The 21,022-nt window shown below is 39.7% G+C and overlaps 2 protein-coding genes and 1 long non-coding RNA gene across 3 annotated transcripts; 1 reads left to right on the forward strand and 2 right to left on the reverse strand.

Moving 5' to 3' along the window:
• Window positions 1-559: 559 nt before the first annotated feature.
• Window positions 560-11,072, reverse strand: pwwp2b (PWWP domain containing 2B). Its single transcript, XM_026940020.3, has 3 exons — window positions 10,667-11,072; window positions 5,435-7,106; window positions 560-2,250 (listed from the first exon to the last, which is right to left on the reverse strand). The coding sequence occupies exons 1-2, from the start codon at window positions 10,804-10,806 to the stop codon at window positions 5,435-5,437; spliced, it is 1,812 nt and encodes a 603-aa protein (XP_026795821.2). The 5' UTR covers window positions 10,807-11,072; the 3' UTR covers window positions 560-2,250.
• A 607-nt stretch (window positions 11,073-11,679) lies between these two features.
• LOC113542467 (leucine-rich repeat-containing protein 27) lies at window positions 11,680-20,080 on the reverse strand. Its single transcript, XM_026940033.3, has 10 exons — window positions 19,305-20,080; window positions 17,731-17,861; window positions 17,544-17,602; window positions 16,817-16,972; window positions 15,887-16,121; window positions 15,607-15,744; window positions 14,599-14,704; window positions 13,816-13,949; window positions 12,829-12,955; window positions 11,680-11,813 (listed from the first exon to the last, which is right to left on the reverse strand). The coding sequence occupies exons 1-10, from the start codon at window positions 19,512-19,514 to the stop codon at window positions 11,715-11,717; spliced, it is 1,395 nt and encodes a 464-aa protein (XP_026795834.3). The 5' UTR covers window positions 19,515-20,080; the 3' UTR covers window positions 11,680-11,714.
• Window positions 11,704-15,593, forward strand: LOC128318023 (uncharacterized). Its single transcript, XR_008301459.1, has 4 exons — window positions 11,704-11,834; window positions 12,816-13,048; window positions 14,644-14,726; window positions 15,428-15,593. It is a non-coding gene; the product is annotated as an uncharacterized LOC128318023 (long non-coding RNA).
• Window positions 20,081-21,022: the final 942 nt, after the last annotated feature.

Consider the following 21,022-nt stretch of genomic DNA (forward strand, 5'->3'; position numbering starts at 1 on the left):
TTAGCTAGCCAGTTAGAGTTAATGGGCTAGCTCTCTTGGCCTCTGATAAGCACTTTAACCACCTCATAATGAGACATGAGCAAGCCTACACAGCAGCCTGTTGGTAGAGAAACCGAGAGGTTTTGCACCTTCACCTAATACTCAGTAACTGTGACAGTCATGCTACGCTCACAATCTATATATTTTTTTTATTCTCATGTTTCTGTATTGAACTCACAGCAACAATAATTTGTGAATACTTCCCAAATTGTATATTACCATACTAAGTAGTTTGTCAGTACAGCACTTAGATATACTACTTGGCATGGATTATGCGGTTTGGGATGGAGCCCTGAATTCTCTCTGAACTGACTTGGCACTCTCAGCCATGAGATTAATCCATGTAGTGGAGAAGCGTGCAACAACCCACATTATGCAATGTTCTCCCACAAGTTGCTTGCAATAGCATTTTTGTAGCAGAGAGAGTGAAATCCCAAAATCTTACATCCAGCAAGTTGGCAGTTGAGATAATATAAACTTTGCTTTCCAATCTGGAAAAGAACAAGCCAGCAAGCAAGAGCATTGTTTGTATATTTTATTTTATGTACACCATGTAAAAAATTCCACTGATCTGAGGACAGTGTTCGAGTGTCTCTGTACTGGCACTCGCACAACTGTCCTCCTTCAAAAACCATTTCAGGAAGGAGGAAAAAAATTGATCCGTAAAAAGTACAAGAACCTACCATTGAAATGCAGTGGTGAGACGCTTTGCGCTTAGCAGTGAGCTTAAAATATACCTCCGCTTGGGTTTGGCACCCTTCCCCCACCTCCTTTCCTCCCTGGTTTCCATGCCCTCACTGAAGTGGCTCTTTAAATTCTCAAGGCCCTAAAAGGTCAGTTGCTGACTAGAAAGACTCTTTCTTCTCCACCTGAAGGAGAAACAAGTCAACAAACCTGCAGTGTAAATGCATTTCAATTCTGCTTGGTGCCCGGAGCACACAGGTATGGAATTCATAGTACCATAACAGCAGGTTTATGTTTTTTTTTTTTTTTTTTTTTTTTTTTTAAAGCTTTAATAAAGATGTGATGCATAGGAGTATACACTTCTGTCCATTTCTCCAGTGGAAAATTTCATTTATAGGGAGACGGTGGTGGGAAGGAAAACAAATGCAGGTTGACAAAACGGACTAACCGCAATAATACAGTGTACACAACTAGTTCCTGAAAGCGTCTTGTTTTCTCATCCATGTCCAAACCTGATAGAAAAGAAGTCACTTTTCAGGCGCCGGGTGTGATAGTCGGAACCAGAGGGCTGCTGAGAGCTTGTCCGCAGTTCATAGCCGTAAAACTCTAAATTAGTGTTCGTTGTACGAGTGTCCAGCAGGCCACTGAAGGTACAGATAAAGTGCTTTTCTTTACATGACACATTAAATAATTAAAGCAAGTACATATGAAACTCTGTGATTCTCAAACAAGCCATGACACAGTTCCCAAGGCCCTCAGACCAAGAGCATCAAAACATCGTAATAAAAATGAAAAATAAATGAGGAAAAAACGGAAAAAATGTTACATTTCCTCAAAGGGACAGGCCATTTGAAGAAATTCGGCCCTCTGGTGAAAATATATCTATTAATGACGACATACTGCATGTTTTAAGACCTACACAATGATCTCTAGATGCAGAGGATACAAAACGTGTTTCACATTTTCAGTTTTGAAAGAAAAAGGAAAGAGACCTTGGAGTAAGCCATGTTATTTACCATCATATGGATGTCCGTCTTTTCCTGCCTAAGTGGACTAGATGAATGTCACTAGAGCAGGCTGGCTGATGGTATCCATGATGGATTCATTAGCTATAGTAACTCCGCTGACAGGCAGGAGCTCTACACCGACAGAAAACAGCAGCGGTGGGATCAATCGTATGAGACTGTAGCAAGGTCGCCTGTGCTTCACCGGCAATAAATACATTCGGATTTAGTGTTGAGCTACTCATTATACTAAAACAGAAGTCCTGAACAAATTGATAGGGTAGAAAAACAGGTGGAGAGGAAGAGTTCTTCTCTTGTGTTTCCCAGATGTTCCTGCCTGCTTGCTCCCTCAAGCCCTCAACTGCTCTGCATGGTGGCTGATTACTCCTTCCGGGCAGGTGAAAAAAAAAGCACCTTCACTCATGAGATCTGTAGCAAATGCACTCCGTCCTGGTTGGGAATGACAGGAGGGGAGCACAGGGTCCTGAATCCAGCCAGAGTCCAGCCTTCCCCTCTTTCACTCCTGAAACACAAAACATACGCCATATCAGTCAACAAACACACTCTGGACTGCCACTTGTATGTAAAATGCTTTTTTTGGGCCTCAATGGTTACAAAAGAGAAAATGAGCACAATGACCTTTAAAAACAACTGGTATGGAAAGAATATATGGAGTAAAGTACAACAAAGCAATAAACCAGAGTTCAGTTTACAAATATTCTCAATGAAGTTAATGAAATAATAAAATATTACTGTTAGAAAATAGTTTACGAATAGTGGATATTTATGTTTATGTCTGCATTGCTGCCAGAATTAATATTTTATCCATTATGACAAAGATAATCTTAATGTACAATTTTAGCTTCTAAAACCATACCATATATGGTTATTAATACTGGCCAATAACAATGTTTATAGTAGCTTAGCTCCATTTCACATACTTGTCCAGCTTTCCCACTTTGAAGCAGGGGAAGAAACGGCACATCAGCACATTGCGAATTTTAGTGAAAAAAAAAAAAATTTAGGCCCAATGATATCATCTGACTAGACAGCTTAACAAAAACTTCCAATTCATGGTCCCTTTCTTTCAGACAAAACATATATGGTATCCAACTAAAATGAAGAACAGTCACTGAGTCAATATTTAACATTCACAAGATCAGGGCCAACATTCACAAAAATACTTAGGCAAAAAGTAGCCTCTAAGTCACAGACTTGTGGAAAAAAAATGGGTGTGCTAATCCTAAAATAAATTAATTTTTCCTGTCTAAGAACGATTTATAAAAAATTTTTAGCAATAAAGGTATGTCCTAAATAAGTGCAAAAACTAAGGACACTTAAGTCACTAAGATCAAATCACAAATAATCCGAAAGGGCTGCTGCAAACAGTGCAAACAAATTCATGCGCTTTGATGTATTTAATGACAAGCAGCTTTAAAAAGGTATTGGGATGGGCTCCTGAGTGGCGTAACTGAAAATGCTGCAGTCATCTCCCTCTCCCCACTCTCTGTTGTCAAATACAAAGAAACTAGCCGATCATGAGCATATGTGAACTCATGTATTTGGAAGAGGGCAATGTGTTAGGCTACCCTGTGTCGCAGTATAAGTAGTTTGAAAACATGTGGTTGGCTGGCTTCACGCGTCTCAAAGGAAGCATGTGCTAGTAGACTCTGGACTAGTGATGATAGCTGGAATATATTGACAATTCCTGATACTATTTCAATAGCTATCAAGTTGGATGATTTAAATGTCTGTCGGAGATTTTAGATACACAAAAAACTAATTGTGTTGTATCTTGTAATATGTGTTTCCTTTTTGCTTATTTTGCAGTCCTTTACGAACCTTAATAGACTGTGACGTCTGACTTCAGAGCAGAGGAACAAAACATGAAGCATCTTAGATTCACTTGTCCATCCTTGCCAAACAGACAAAGGCAATCCAAGTTTTAATTTGCAAAACATGAAGGGAAGCTTAAGAAAGTGAAACAAGTTTATCAGAGCTACTTCACTACACAAGTACTGCCATTGCTGTTGACAGTAATGCATGCTTAGTTTATACAATTTTATTTCAATTTTATAATGAGCACAGTTACAGCTAATAAATCCTTAAGTGTATTTACAGTCCCGACTTCAGTTTTGCAAGCATTCCTGACTTTGTTAACAGGTAATTTAAAAAACAAACAAAAACCCTGATGCTAATGCTAGTGACTTGCAGCTACAGTCGACTTGTAACCAGCTTCTGAGATTTTTTACCAGCTGTAATGACGTAACGTGTATATGACACACGTTGGATCAAAATTGGGGGAGAAAAATGGGGGAAATACAAAGAAAGAAAAAGGTATTGTGATGATTATGGGAGCATTTCAATGATTGTGGAGCTTTAAGTGTGCTCACATCACCTATTAAACATCACTGGAGATTAAACACAACTGTCTACTACTTAGCTACATGGAAATTGCAGTTATGAGAGTGAAGATGAACAGCAAATATCATTCGCAAGCAGTGTTTAAAACGCCTTCTCCAGACTGATATTTAAATCAATCATTGCTACTGATGATGGCATTTGATTAAATGACAGTGGCATTTATGGGAGCTTTTAGGTAACTGTTTTCATGCATGAAATCAGCAATACTTTCATTTTCATTGTCTTTTTATAACATTGTGCACTGAGTTTAGTGTGCAGGCCACTACCACGCCAGCTGTGAATTGCTATTAATGAAACATGCAGTCCCCTGTAACAAAAAGGTTGACCCTGCCCTTACTCTTAGTTTCAAAACTCGTTGTTAAACGTTTCATGAATAGGTTTAAAGATGAAACTCTTAGGAACGTTGATATATTTTTTTTAATATGGGCCCAGAACTTAATAAACAGTGACATGGCTCCAAGAATAGATCAGACCTATGAACTGAAAATTTAAGATGGAAAACATTTCTATGACACATTGTATTGGTATTGGTATTGCTATGCTGGAAAACCTATAAAAGTAATAGTGTTATAGTACAACAAAGAATGATGCACGTGTCCACTTGCAGATTCTGTTGCTGCACTGTAGTTTCTATGTTTAAATAGGTTTCGCTATGGCTGTTAAATTAAATGACCTAAAACTGCCTCCACACCTTCTGTGTACTGTGTTCAGTGTCCTGTCTGAGGCTGCTACTCACCTCATGTCCTCTGTCTTTTGTTTGTACTAACACTTGTCTGAGGCTAGCTAAACTACATTTCATTTTACTATACACCCCCGAGTGTGTGTGGGTTATGACAATAAAATTTAATTGAATTACTAGCAAAGAACCTAGCTCACTAGCAAGGAACCTAGCTGACATTGGCAAATAGCCTAACAAGCGTCAGATGATTTACAATTTGTAATGTTTAGTTTCTCAAATAATGCAATCAACAAGAATCCTAATGTTGAATAATGTTTAGAAGTAAAGTCTTTCACTGGGTTGTCCAATTGGCTAAACACTACATGGCCACCAGATGCATTCACATAAAGGCCAGATTTGCTTAACCTTTGCTGCTGCATGGCGAGCCACATTACTCCATCCTGCAATTGGTGTCATTTGCCTCAGAAGACTTCAGAGAAACTAACAGGATGTTGCACAGAGAACTTGCCTGTTGACGCATACTGTTAGAAAAGAGTGCTGGAAACGAACATCGAAACATTCAAAATTATTTAAAGAAAACAGAGATGCAGAGATGATGCCTCACCTATGTTTCGCAGTGTGACAGCAGAGAGGTGATCTCAGAGCTCATGTGGCCCACTGCTTTAGCCGCCTCAATGATGGCGCGCCGGTACATGCCCTTTTTCTTGCGGTTGAAGCGCAGCCGGAAGAACTCACGGAAGGGTGAAAGTTTAGCCACGGAAAGCTGTGAGGTGGTGGGCGAGCCGAACCAGGCCACTTTGGCTTCGGGCCATGGTGCATCTGCCTCGTCCTCCTCTCGCCGAGTGCCGCTAATGCTCAGGATTCTGGCTGGCCACCAGGGGAAGCCATGTATCTTTCCCCAGACTACATCACCAACGGTTACAGCGTGGCCCTCCTCCGTTATGCACTTGCTCATGCTGCGCGTGTGTAACCTCACAGTCAGCGGTGGCACCGTCCTACCCTCGGCCCGTGATGCTGATGATGTCGTCGACACCGAGGACGATACACCAATAACATGCTCGCCGGGTGCTAGCTCGCACAACTCTGGCGATGTCCCATCCGAGCTGAATGATTTGGACTCGTCCAGGCTGTCGCTGCTACACACTGAAAGGCTGGACGAGTCTGCCTTGCGCTTGCCAAAGTTGATGAGGAGCGTGAGGTCACCGTGCCGCTCAGTTTCCTCACCTGACCACAGTTCCAGAGCATTTTTATCCCCAGAGTCCTCAGGTCGGGCCAGACCCGAACCAGGAATCCTGGGACTCCTGCGCCTTGCCTCCCCCACCAGTTCTGCCTCATACACAGACACACGCTCCACACCATCCCCACGGGACTTTAAGCGGATTTTGGGTGATGGGATGTCCTGATCAGTCAGCTTTGGGAGTTTGAGTTTGGGGATAGACACAGTAAGGCCAGTCCGGATAGACTCGATAGCAGATCGTGTCTCTTTTCTGGGCTCGCGGCTGTTGTCATGCTCCCCGAGCCCATTCTGCATCAGCTGCTTGGGGCAGAAGGGCTTCACAGAACCATGAACTCTGGATGGGATTTTCATTACCTCCCCTTTCCCTTGTGGAGTGCTATAGGAGATCTTTATCACCGGGCTGTGAGGTACTACATCACCGCCCGGGAACTTCTCATCTTCCTTTCTCTCTTTTCGACAACGCTTGCTTTCATAGCATGGAGCCTCATCTCGTCTCTTGGTTTCCCTTGTGGCATCTCCGTCTTCCTTCCTGAGTCCTTTAGGTGGGGCCTCCTTGGCATGCTCCTCCCCTTGTGGTGCATTCTCCTTCCTGGAAGGCTTGGTCACAGCTGACCCATCTTTACTGTCCTCGTCGCTGGTGACGGTGTTCTTGCACTTCTCGCACAGCACCTGCCTAGGTCGCAGTCTAATGGTGCTAATGGTCATGCGGCCAGGCTCTCGAGACCTTCTCTTCTTTCTTTTGATTGGTCGGGGTGGAGGTTGAGGAACCCATTGACTGTACGTATGACGTACCCACATGGGCTGAGGAAAAGGAGCGCCCTCAAAGTAGGGAGGGTAGGTAGGCTGGCCTGGCTGTACTGGGATGGGTAAGGGGATGGCAGGAGGCTTGTCAGGCTCCGTGTTCTCATCCTTTGGTCGCTGGGCTGACTGAATGGCTGGCTTGGAGCATGGCTCCTCATTCATCACGTCAGATTCCTGTCTGGATATGAGAGGCTCTTCTGACTTTCCTACGACATCTGGCAGGCAGAACAACCCAGTCCTAGATGGAACAAAAGAGAAAGCCTATAAGGGCAGTGAAAAGGTTCTGAAAGCAGTGTGAAGAAATCACAGGCTCTCGGACAAGCTCAAATGTGTTTATAACTGCAGAGCTACAAATCTGACTAATGTATTCAACTGATTTAAAAGATTGTTTCAAATAAACACATTATGTAGTGTAGAGATGGTTACTAAACTAGTTCTCCACTTGAACCAGCTCCAACAGGAAAAAGAATAGTACTGCAAGTTGGAAATCTCATTTTGTTTAGTAGCAGTGATTTCCTACTCTGAAACACTGTGTCGCAACATGCAGAGAGTTACCTGTAGTCCCTGGAACTGAAATTCCAGGTAAAGCACTGGCAACTTTGATCTTGATAACACAGCACTACAAGTCTAAAAGCTTACAAGGTGCTTGAACTGAATCAAGTTACTAATCTGTCAGCAAGGCAGAATAAAAAAGGAAACTATTATGATCATTAAACCTGCATTGTGAGAACTGTTTGAAATATTCTATTTTAAACCTAATTATAAAATGCAGTACATTCATACTAATGGTTAGCTATTCATCTAACTGTCTTATGAAGGACAACAGTAAATCAAATTGAACTATGAAACACTGGGCCATTGTCTTTCTTGAAGAGAAGTCTGACCTCAGGTTTGTGCTGCAGTTCAGTCCAAAAATAAATTCACACGTCCTCTTTGTGAAGCACAGCACTGATGTGTGTAGGGCAGGAACTCAAGACCATTTTGTCACAATCAGTGAAGAGTGGCTGTAGTCAAGACAGCATACTCAGTGGCTCAACTCTGTCAGAGACAGCAGACAAAGAGGCCAAGAGGCCTGCCTCACAACAGCCCCCCTCCACTCTCACTGAACAAAAACAATCCCATCAGCCACCAGGGATGCAGCAAGGGAGAGCCTGGAGATTTGGTTGTTTTCACATCCTGCCTGATATTTGATTGTGTGGTGATTATTAATTAATCCCTAAAAGAAAAAGCTCCCCTCCCCTCATGCAGTCCTTTGAGACCTCTGATAAAAGAAATACCTGTCTAATGTGTCTTCAGAAAAAAAAGAAAAAAAAAAAGCCATAGGTACAGTTATTGCAGGCCTATACAAACATGTAGGCCACAATATTTTTCTAATACAACAGAACTTCTGCACGATCTGTTTTTTAATGACTTGACATTTGTGATATCTTTTGTGCCTATTCCATTCTAACATTCATGAAATATCAAATGAACAAAGCAATTATTTGGGAAAGGTTAGAACAGCCTGACCAGCCTGATGGGAAAGCTGTACAAATTGTCCTGGCCATGTAGAGGATAAGAGTTTCTGAGCAGCAGTGACTCAGCATCACTATGATTCAACCCATGCTGCTGACACAACAACAATTATCAAAATACAGGAAATGACAAATGATATAACAATGGGGAATGAGGAAATGAAAGAAGGTTTTTGCATTATAAAATATCTCTCCCAATAACACAGTACAAAGAAATGAAGCTATACCAGAACAAAAATCAGAGCAAACCGGATTAGACAGATAGTGAGATGGCCAAAACTTGCTTTGCACAATCACTGAATAGTGTGGGTTCACGATTGAACACAATGTTTCCTGGGGGAAAAAAATTCTAGACATAAATATTTTAAGATCAAATTTAATACATTCTTAAGGTCCTTAACAGTATGATTAAAAAGAGAAAACATGAAATTTGATCTGAATTACAGAGGCTATGAATAAGGGAATGTTTAACAGGGAACAGATTTAAAATCTTAGTGTCTTGGACCTTAACTGGACAACAAAACATTCATACATTTGCCACAACATTCTTTGAATTGGGTTGGGTGACATGGCAATATGATATTAATATATAACAGTATCAGTATCATGATACACTTTTGTGTATCGACTGTCATCAGATTTTGGTGCTTTAAGAAAACCATCAGTCACTGATATGCTGAATGTTAAATTAGGATTTCACCCTGTTTTGATCATTAAATAGGTCTATTCTGATGCCATATAAGAGGTGAATAAAAGTCATTTAGAATGATATGGCTCCACTGATTTAGTGACCCTAGGAAACAAAACATCATGATACATTTTGTGTATTGTAGTGTTACAACGTCATATCACGACCCACTATATAGAAAATATATTGGTTCAATCTACAACCTCAGAAGAACTTGCATAGCTTAAGAAGTTATTTTTTGCTAGAAAAAAACTTGTTTCTCTGGAAACTTTGTGTACCATACTTAAACGTATCTATCTATCCATTTACCTACCTATCAAAGTAAATAAGGCCAAGTATGAGAAGCAAAAAAATCATAGGCTTCTGATGTAGCTATAAATACGCAGAGTGGTTTTTAAAGGCTACTGTGATATAAAAAGCAAAGGCTAATTTGTATGACTACATGTATGATTTATTTAACCTTTATTTAAGCAAGGTAAGCACACTGAGACATAAACCTGGCCAAGTAGGTAGCACAATGATTACCACAAACAACATTCAGACACAGGACATAACACCACATACTGCAGCGCTGCAAAACAATGAAAACAATTTCACACTATCTATCCTATATCATATGTCCTGCTTAAAAATACACGTTACAGGTATATGTTAACTAGAAATATATGTTACAAGTTTAATAAAGGTCATTAGCACTGGTTTGGTCAGTGACACCCCACCTGTCTTTGTCTTGAGGAAAGATGGCCTTTCCAGCAGGTTCAACTTCTCTACTCTAATGACCCACTAAAAGAATAAGCAAAATTGCTTTACTGATTGTTCACAGTATCTACTATGTGTTAAGGGAAATGTGTCTAATATCCAACTGTGAAGCTTTTGGGTAACAGCCTGATAATAAGAAAGGGGAACACACACCGAAGGCAATCTGCTTCACATGTGACTGTGGACAAGTTCCTTGTGAAAAGTCGATTAAAAACGCCATGATATTAACCTCACGAAGAGAAGCTAAGCAATGCTGCATATAAAATACCTGGATACAACATGATAGACCTGGCTTTTATTCCACTTCATCTGAATGAGAGCAATTTCAGCTAGCAGCCACAAGCTATAACAATGAGAGATTATCCTACCCTGGACAATAAGCAAGAATAAACACAAATATCTGTTGATATACATGAAGTCGAGAGCGCGTTCACAACCACACAGTGTAAACAATATACATTATGTGAACGCAGCATTATCTGATTATTAGCTCCACATATTTTACAGGGCTAAGTGGCTAACCTTAGCTGGCAGGTAATGTTACTGAATGGACCTTTTTTTTTTTTTTTTTTTTAAATCATATTCGACCCTGACAAAATTTAGATATGTAGGATAAAATTCTGTTGGTGCATATATTTGTATGAGACATGAACTATGTGTGGAATAACATTTTGCTGTGCTAAAGTCTCCCTTGGCTTTGGATAAATAGGGGGCCTGCTTGTCTTTGCCTGGCCTCTTCTTGATGGATAGCGTTTGCTTAGTTAGCCAAATTAGCTTAGCTTAGCTTATGGCCTTATCAAAGCAAAAATAATAATAGTAATAATGAAACACACTCACTTTTTGTTGCAATCGAGCAAAATCCCGGTGTAGCTCCTATCTCGGTAAGTGAGCGTCACCACCAGTGTGTCATTCACTATCTGTTCGATGGTGACCGGAATCCGGGAGCCGGCCCGCAGCTCCTCGGCCGCGGCCTCCATGTTTCCTGGCTGAAGTGTCCGGCTTGGCGCTGCTCGTTCCCGGGCGCCGGAGCCGCGCGCGTCGGCCTCAGATCCTCGCTCCTTCTGCTAGCGAGCACGGGAGGCTACACAGGGCCACGGAATGACGCCATCAACCCACCGGCGCAATTACAGCCGCGCGGCCAGCCGTGACATCACAAAGAGGCGAGAGAGGAATCCGTGAGCGCGCGATCCTCCGCTTCAGCTCGCGTTTCCTTCTCATCCAGGTTTCCGCGTTTTGGGAAGATGTTAACACTCTAGAGATCACCATGCATTTAAGATCGGCTTTGCCAGCGTACCCCTTCCCGTCAACGACATACAGCAGCTTTATCCACTGATCAATAGCACTAGTTATTTATTTGCTAATAACTTATTCTGACACATGGATTATGAGATAAGCATAAGATCATCATTTCAAAGATGTTGCTTTAAATTTGGACCTATAGATAATCTATTGATAAATTTTATGAATTGTGTGATTAAATCACACAGATGAAATTACAGGCGTCTGTCAGGTTACAATACAAAAACCAACTCAATAACATATAAAAGCCTGTGTCATATTCAGCCTTGTCTCAATTGAGTTTAAAACTGATTTGATCACACGCTTTATATGATAGTTTGTTTGTTTGTTTGTTTTTTCCAACATCAGTCCAGTAGGCCCTAAGCATAAAATGGCTGACTCCTGAAGCACTGATTGAAGACGACAGTGAACACACATGAGAACCGCGCCACCGTATGGTCAAACTCAACATCTTTATCAAGACTGGAACAGGAATGAAGCAGCCAGTGCACTCCCACTCTTACACAGTGCACTGTGGTGGCCTGTAATACCACAGCCTGGACAGGTGCTAGCAGGTTATTTATCATACAGTGTGGGCCGAGTCTTGTTATTTATCATAAGCAATTTCCCCAGTGAAGGCACTCAAACGATACTCCAGATCTTTTGCTCGTCTCCTTTCTGCAAGCTCCATCTGCAGCTGTTTTACCTTGCACAGAGAAAAAGAAAAGTCAGTATCATTCCAGTAGTTTCTTTCCTTATACCTTTACATCTCCTTTCCATTTCAAAATGTAAGAATACAAACTCACAATGCAGTTTCAGGGTTAGTTTTCACTGCATATAGAAAGTCAGTGTTTAGTTTGCCAGCTTGAGAGAAACTCCCCTGGTGGTAGTTGATATTAATCAATTCAAACTTGTCACATTTTAACCTATCATACCAGCTATCAATGCATATTTCATAATGAAAAGACATGTATATATACTGACCTAGCGTGCACACACAGACATCACAAACATGTACTCATAAAGATGACTGTGCCTTTTGTATTCAGCTGCAGAGGTATTTACACTTCTTCATTATTTGCACACATTGAGGGCGCAGCTCCCCTAATGGTTAAACTCTATAATACGATTGTCCTTACTAAAATATATGTAATGAGTTTTGATGTCTGCATTTAACCTAATTTGTAAATATGAATCAGAATGCGCAGACGTGGACCTTTTTCAGCTCATTAGTCCATTAACTGAGTAATAGGTGCTTTTGTGTACACGAAGCACTATGAAGCACTGATGTAGATGCAGAGCCTTATTGCTCTGATAAATTTGATAAATTATGATTTCATTAAACAAAACAGCACATCCATTACTTTCTATATATACTTACGTAATGTCACTTTCAGTAAAAACGAAGGATTGCAAAAGACAAACCTATTGGACAATCCTTTCTTCTCTTGAAGAACATTTTGTTTTATTTCTGTTTTTTTTTTTTAGGTTTCTGAAAAGAGAATTTTTATTGCAGCCATCTCAATTACACTCAAAGCACAAACAGTTATATACTATAAACAGTTTAAATGGCTCAAGTGCCAATTTTTCCATACACCATTCTGTGTACTCGCATCTGCGCTTGTTTCTATGCAACGTTGATAAATAAGGGCCATTATCTGTGTTTTCTGTCTCCCTTTTTGTGTGCCTATGTTTGAAAAACTCTTAGATCAGTTCTTCACCTCCTCCATCTCCTGAGCCGCTGCCTTTGCCTCCTCCGCAGATGAGCCTCGGGGTCTTCTGCGTCTCTGCTGCATCATCTTAACATGAGTCCTGATGCGGTGCTCAAGCTCTCGGTCCCTTGCCTCCCTTAGGACACAAACACAACAGACAACAACATAAATGAACACACACCTCACTGACTGCTCATCTTGGAGTGGAGGAATTAACGTGATTAACATGGTAAGCTAATTTAGTGAATTAGTTCTCTTCATTACTTGAATAGGTTCATTTCAGTGAGTTCTTTTCAAGTTCATTTAAGCTCTAAAGCAGCCTAAATTAAAATGGCCAACTCGTTTAATCAATCCAAAAGTGTCTGCATGTGCCAACCATGACCACTAGAGGTCAGTATTGTAAATCGTTTGCTGTCCATGGTTCTACCAATGAGAACCATGTATAACTATGCAAGTGAAAATGGCAACTGCTGTGTTAGACACTAGAAATAATGTCTACTTAAAGTTTTTACTAGAAAGTCCGACTTTTAAAGACACATCTCAACTGCATACAATCTGTTTTTCAGTAGCATACAGTGTAGTTTCAGTGGCGGAGGGCGTTAGGTATTACCCATTATGTATTGTGAACATACAGTAGTAGTTTTAACTATGAATGTACTAATTCCTTTTTTTTTTTTTTTTTTTCATTTTTTGACTTGGTAATATCAGCTCTAGTGTCATCTGATGTCTTATACTGATATGATACTGAGTTTTTGACTTGAAAAATTGCAAGAGCTCTATGAGGCTGTGAGGACGCCCTGTTTACCAAATATTTTTGCCAATATGTTTGTCAAAATTCAGCTAGTTGCTTTCCAACTGTAACATTAAAATCATTGTCTGAATACACAACAGTGCAAAGTGCCATTCTCAATACATTCTTTCTGATGTGGTATTTATAGTACACTATGCAGTGGTCTACTCTATCACACGCTTGCATATGAAATACATCCTTAGTACCTGGCCTCCTCTGTTTCCTTGTGTGTTCTTAATGACGTCTGTTGAGTGTTATGGGCTTCACTGTGTGAGTCGTCATTCAGAGCCTCGCCAGTGTCGTTAGGATTATTGGAGGATTCAGCAGCATTCTTCAGACACTACACAAACAAGAAGCAGTTATTTCATTCCTTTTTCTTTTATACTCAAATGACACTCATTAACAACAACATCATTTGGAGAAGTAAAAGAAATATATCAGTCAAATTCAAGATGGTATATACTCCTCATAATACAGGATTTGTCCAGCTATATACACAAAGATTAAGACTGGAAAAAAAACATTTGAGGTGATTTGCAGTCGGTTTATGAGGTGTTTCAGTTTCCTATGAGAGGGGTTTGGTTGCTTGTACTTAAATGGGGCCCAATATTTTGTCATTTTCCCAGATACACACACACACACCCAATCCAAATAATCAGCTATTTTCGTGTGAGATTACCAGCTGAACAGGGGCTGCATCAAGATGGGTGTCTGACTGCTGGAGGAAAACTGACTCTGAACCCTTGCTAGCTAACACTGCGACTATCCAGGACGGAGCTGTGAGGACAAGTACTGCGACCTTATCTTTTTCAGAGTCTTTGCAGAGAAAATAAAAAAGAGCACTGCAGACACTGCTTCATTACACCCTGTACTAAAAAAATCCATCTTCACCGTTAGCTGAACATTCAGTGAGGGCTGTAGGAGAGACCATCTTCCTGTTTATTGTCCTTCTGTACCTTATAATATGATAACAGAAAAGAACGTTCTACCTCTTCTTTCCGATGTCTCTCACTCCTGTCCTGCTTGTGTTCCAGTATTTTCCTCTCCTGCATGATCTTGGCCTGGTTTCTCCACTCCTGCAACAGCTCCTCATTTCTGAGACACACACCCCAGAGAGGTGAGAAGTTATTTATATAAGAAATGTTCTTTTTTATTATTTAAAAATAATTTACAGGCATTTAAAGCATTTCAATTATATGTATATATATATATATACACATATGTGTGTGTATCACCTATCACCTGTGTGTTTTATGTATTTAGGAGTTTTAAGAGTTTTTGCGGTTTTATTTTGCTGCAGTGTTTATTTACATATCTCCGAACAGCTTTGTTAGGCAGAATTTTAAGGTCTCTCTTTGTTGTGCTTAATCATATTTGTTATTATATAGTTTTGCATTTCTAACACTGCTACAGATTAGTCAAGTAAGACCAGATGAATCGATGCTATTAGCTAAAAGCTCTCTTTCTGCCAAAATGAGATATAGCAAGGGCTTGGGCTTAAGTCTCCACTGGACTGAAACCAGCTCTCATTTGTCAGTAACATCACTGTGTCTGGAGCATGAGTTGATTCTACTTAAGTTTCAGTACGCAAACTTGAATTCTATAGGAAAACTTTGTTGTATAACTTACTCGTCATAATTGTTATCAAGCAACTGCTGCAAGGTGGATTTTGTAATGAGTTTGTTTCTATACTGGTAATAATCATATCATTTTAAACATAATGTAGGTAAACTGTGATTCACATTATTGCCATATAATTGACCTGTGTTGCTACTTTGTTTTGGATTCTTGTGTATATTTCTCTTGCTCTGCCCCCAGATGGAATAAATCTGCTTGGCTCTGTCCCTTTTCCTTAAAAGAGGAGCTTGGGTTGGTTGAGGGTAAGGGGAAGACTTGCCAGAGTTTTCACTGTAATTGCAGTTCACTTCATAGCCTCTTAGAGGGCTCTAAAAATTACAAACTGCTCCTTTAAAAATAAGGAATATTTTCAGACATACTTCCTTTTTTGTTCTAGTAAGGCTTGTTTCTCCTTCAACTCCCTCATAGCAGCCAATCTTCTCTCCGCTGATCCCTTCCAGGTCTGTACATCAGATGGAGGAAGCTCTGGGAATATCCCTCTTGTTAACTCTTGGGCCCTGTGATGTAGCCATTATATATTTTGAAGACTTACTTTATTGTCATTCAGTACAGTGGTTTACTCTCCACTCTGTTATTCTCATTTATTAAATCAAAGGCCTGCCTTTTCATGAAACTTTCAACTAATATACATTCAGATACCTATTGATGGATGGGGGATGAGTTCTGTGAGATCTGTCGCCCTCTGCTGCTCCTAGGTGGTGTTGCGGCGAAATGACCGGTGTGATGTGCCCAAGATCTGCCCTGTCCATCTGGATCATTTGCTGCCTGAGCTCCTTGAAGCGCTGGATCTCCTTGTCATCCACCTCAGACAGATCCAGGCTAGACTGGAGAACCTCAGACAGCGGCAACTTCTCCACAGCAGGCATGTCTAAAGCTGAGGACCAGCAGGAGTGAGTTTTTATATATAAATGCATGCAGCCACAAAGAGAGTACTGGCATAGCATGACCTCTGAGGTCACCGGAGAGCAGAAGCCTGTTTGCTGTAGCTAAAACGTGAAATGAAAGGCAATCTATTGTACTGTAACTCTTTTAGGAATTCATTACAGTAAACAAGCGGGCAAGATGACATTCGGTAATACAATAAGAAAAGAAGATATCGAGCTGCAGGAAGTTGTAAATCAATTACAGTTACAGTATAACAGCATCACAGGTTTCTGGACAAACAAGCAATTTTCAATCCAAACTGATTTCAACATGTTTTCTCTGTAACATAGTTTAGGAGTGTATTTAGCACGTGCAGCCCCAGAGACGGATACAGGGCAGTGCCAGAGGTTATCCATCATTTTCATCCAGCTAAAAATATTACAGGGTCGCACTGTGCCATGAGCCAGTTGAGCCACACGCGTCGTCTCCAAGGGAACAGAAGTCACACTGCTGAAGCAGAACCAGGGCAGGAAGCTATTTTTGAAGCAGGCCATCCTTTTTATGCAAAGCCACAGATGGTGAGGGATAACACACACACACTCAAACACACACATACGCAGACATTTATATACATAAACATATGCAAGCACACACACGCACACACAGGTAAGGAAATGCTTGCATTGATTTTGCTGGCGTACAGACCTGTGTGTGTGCTGTGCACACTGAGGGGCCGCTGAGCCACGGCTGTGCGACGCAGGAACTGCAGGATGTGTGTGAGACCCTGCTGCAGCACTTCCTGTGGCGGGAACGAGACGGGACAGTTCCTCAGGCTCAGAGCTCGTAGTGTGATCATATTACCTGCCAGGAAAAGACAGCAAGGAAGGAGTTGAAGGAGCAATTGAATTCCAAACCATCTCAGGACCAGTCTAGAAGTTAATGGGCAACTTATTTAGCAAGAAGCTTTTATATTATGAGTGCTGCTCTTGTGAAGGATGACCATTCTGTAGACATTATTTCCTGTCAGTGATGGTCTAAAGGGAGTTGGACATGATAAAGAGCGGAAATAGACGTGGGCACCAACTTTCCCGCAATGAGTAAGCTGTCGATTTTCATTCTGTTTGAGTATTAGTTTTAGTAGCTGTCATGAATCCTGAATTCTCAATAAGAGATTCGGTATGATTTCTCTGATTGTGTGCTCACAGAGTATGTAAGAATAAATCCTCCTGTTGTGACTGTAAGTTTCATTTCACAAACATAAAAGGCTCACCTTTTACAAATTATAAATTCTTATTCAATAGCCATGACTCCAGGGTATAATCTAATAATAATAATAATATAATGCAATTTTAATCATTTGGTACACTGCTGGGAAAAAAATAGATTACCTTGATAAAGAAAAGTCATAGTACCATGTGATCTTAGAACGTACCTAACTCTACTGGAAGTTCTGTAATAGGGTTCCCCTCCAGCAGCAACGTTTTCAAGCATCTGAAGAGATCGAAGGACAATATGATGACTGTGGTTAAGGTAGCAGCAGAATAAACACATTCAAGGTTTCTCCAGTCAGTACTAAATCAGGTATGCTAAATGGTGTGTCCAAGCTGTTTTTGCTGTACCTGTGCTGACCGATATCAGCAGGAAGACACGTGAGCTGGTTATTTCTCAGGTCCAGCCAAAGCAAATATGGCAGCCTGCTGAACAGATTGTCTGGGAGACTGGACAACTCATTTCCTTCAAGATACAAATTCTTGAAAGGAAGTGAAAAAGAAAGTGTAAGTGTAAGACAGTGCAATACCATGGTAAGTTCATGTAGCTCTCTAGCAGGGGTGTCAAACTCATTTTTGGTAACAGGCCATGTTACATCATGTAGTCAAATGTCAACTGGGCCAACCAAGAAATTCAGACCAATAACACATTATCATCTCCTTTTAAATTTGATCATTTATCAGGATTTACTTTCTGCATGCATAAACTGATATAGTTTGTGAACATATATTACCTATAAGACATCAAGATATATCAGAACATATATCACCTATAAGACAATTCAATTCTTTACCAAAAAGTATATATTGTGTATAGTTTATATATACATTAAGGTCCAAAAGTCCACACTCTGAAAATCTGTTTTTTTGTTGTTGTTTTTTTTAATTTAAAACTGGAAATAACTGGAATTTACAATTAACAAAGAAATTAAATGTTCAATATTCTGACTATTTATTATTCAAGATGCTGTACAATTTCTAGGTCTCAATTTAAATGTAAACAAATTTGTGATATTGACCATCGTAACGCCTTTGTGCAGAAAGTTAGCTTTCTTCCGTGAGTCTTATCTGTTCTACTGAAGCATGAGTTCAGACGACCCTCTGATGGATTTGAGCTAATGTGGATCATAAGGTTTGTGTGGAGTCCATATCAACTCAAACATAGACTGTCAATAAAGCAAATGGGGGACATACCAAAAAAAAATAAAAATAAAAAATATTGTACTTTTCAGTGAAGTTGTTAATGATAATATAATTTCTAATGGAAAAAAAACTATTTGTATTAAATTAGAAAAGAATGCAAAACAGAAGCATTCTCACTAGTGGTGTCAGACTTTTGGGCTGTACTGTATGTATAAAACCCTTAACCTCTAAATTAGTTCTTCTGGCAAGAAACATGGATACAGCTTGCTAACGAAGAATTACATATCATTAGTGCATTTTGTCAGTAGTTGATTTCAGGGGTGGACTTAGCACTAAGCAAAGGTAGGCAACCGCCTTGGGGTCCCAGAAGCCAAGGGCCCCCTAAATTTGCAAATGATATATATTTTTAAATTATTAATGCTAAATAACGGGCCCCATTCCTATATTTTTTTCCTAGGGCCCCTAATCACTAAATCCACCCCTGGCTGAGTTTATGGTCCTGCTTTGTTTTGCTCCATTACAAGTAACAGATATCAACTCTCTTTTTTCTAAACTTTCAATTCAATTACAGTCCATAAAATAATTTTAATTTAGAACATGGATTCTAGATTAATTTGTTTTGCGATCCTGGCCTGCAGGTGGTATGATTAAAGACTGATTATAACTGTATGAATCTAAGTGTGTAAACCCAAAGACACTAGCAGCAATGATATGTAAGCATGATAAACATACTCATAATTAAATCAGTGTAATTCATAACACAGTGCTGTGTCCTTGTGTACCTTGAGCAGGGTGTACTTGCACACATAATCTGGTATGACCTTCAGCTTCTGTCTGCTTAGATAAAGGATGTCGGATGAGTCATGATGCATTTGATGCTCTGAAGAATCATCACCTCGACGCACAGAGGCTCGGCTCGGAGATTTCAGAGCATTCTCACTGCAGTCAAGACTCAAGTGGAGATCACTCAGGTCCTCTTCCAGAGCTGTCATTATTCAGCCTTATATAATGTGCTAACTTTCCATGCCCGTGCTGATAAAGACACAACTTTGCAGCGGAGTGAATTATAGTTATTTAGACAGGACTTTTGCAAGTTAACCTAGCTAACTAATTAGCCTAGCAACTTATATCATGCTGCAATAATAAGGTTCTGTTTTTCTACTGATTCGAAGCGCTGAGGGGAATTTATAGTCGCCATTCAAACCTTAAAGCCAGACTTAAAAGCCAAAAGCCTGCTTTCACATGTATTCCTTTTCATAACGCGCGTTTCCTGCCCTTTTGTGATGTTGTGAAGTGTTGCTATGGTAACGTGCCAAGAAAGTGAAAGAAAAACTACGGCGTGCGGAAGAAGCCAAAAAAGGTCAGTCTAGTGTTTTGCGTTTTCACGACGACGGCCGAACGAATGTACACCAGAGTTACACACAGTTATTAATAATATATTCCAGTGGAGTCTCAGTTAAATGGCGTAACCACGAATAACTGTTCTTTAACAACTTTGATATAATCATAAATCATATAATATTTGTTCATCTGAGCCATTAGACATTTTTCCTCCTCAACTTTCCTCCCAGAGAACCCATACTAGTTACAATGTGTTTAATTTATATATATATATATATATATATATATATATATATATATTGCTTCATCATATTTCTTACATATATATATATATATATATATATATATATATATATATATATATATATATATACATATGTATATGTATGTATGTATGCAAGCAATATGATAAGCTTCATTATTATAATTAATAATTTATAATAATATTTAATTTATAATAATTTATATAATAGTTATATAAAATATATATATTCTACCCTATCTGAACCTTGTTAGGATACCCATAGAAATCCATATGAACAAAATGTAACTGAAGCATGTTCCCATTTATATGTTGCTTTTTTAAATTCACATGAGTGTTTAGGAAGTAGTCATACTGTTTCCTTCCTTCCTTCCTTCATGTTTCACTGGGATGTCATAGTTAATTATGAATATGGGGAAGATTAAAAAATTGCACACAGACTGTAAATATATAAATTAGGCAAGGGCTATAAAAATACCTGCATGCCTTAAAAATGCCCATATTCACTGTTAGGGCAATAATTAAGAAGTTTAAAACAAACAGCTGTGTAATGAATGTGTAATGGGAAGATGGCACAAAGGTATTGTGTATCCCTTGCACAGTGAATTAGGAGATGGATTAGAGAGGCAAAGAATTTCTCAGAGGGTCACAGTTGGAGCTTTGAAGATGATAGTAGCATTTTGGGTCTCCAAATCTACAATTAGATGCCACCTCCATGCAAGTGTACCTTTTCTTTTATCTTGCCACATATATAATCATCTGGAGTTTGCTAGACATAACTGGAATTTTGACTGGAACTGAGTTTTACAGTCAGATGAGACAAAAAATAGCATTTTGGCAACAAACTCTCAAGGTGAGTTTGATGTAACAAGAAGGATGGTTAAAAGAAAAGAACCT

The sequence above is a fragment of the Pangasianodon hypophthalmus genome, chromosome 3, assembly GCF_027358585.1.
Source record: "Pangasianodon hypophthalmus isolate fPanHyp1 chromosome 3, fPanHyp1.pri, whole genome shotgun sequence".
NCBI lineage: Eukaryota > Metazoa > Chordata > Actinopteri > Siluriformes > Pangasiidae > Pangasianodon > Pangasianodon hypophthalmus.

Coding starts and splice junctions, on each gene's coding strand:
- pwwp2b (XM_026940020.3), bottom strand. CDS start 10,806: ATGGAGGCCGCGGCCGAGGAGCTGCGGGCCGGCTCCCGGATTCCGGTC. Junction 7,107..10,666: donor TTGCTCGATTGCAACAAAAA/GTGAGTGTGTTT, acceptor TGTTCCATCTAG/GACTGGGTTGTTCTGCCTGC.
- LOC113542467 (XM_026940033.3), bottom strand. CDS start 19,514: ATGACAGCTCTGGAAGAGGACCTGAGTGATCTCCACTTGAGTCTTGAC. Junction 17,862..19,304: donor GCAAGTACACCCTGCTCAAG/GTACACAAGGAC, acceptor CTTCCTTTCAAG/AATTTGTATCTTGAAGGAAA. Junction 12,956..13,815: donor AAGGAAACAGAGGAGGCCAG/GTACTAAGGATG, acceptor TTGTGTCCTAAG/GGAGGCAAGGGACCGAGAGC.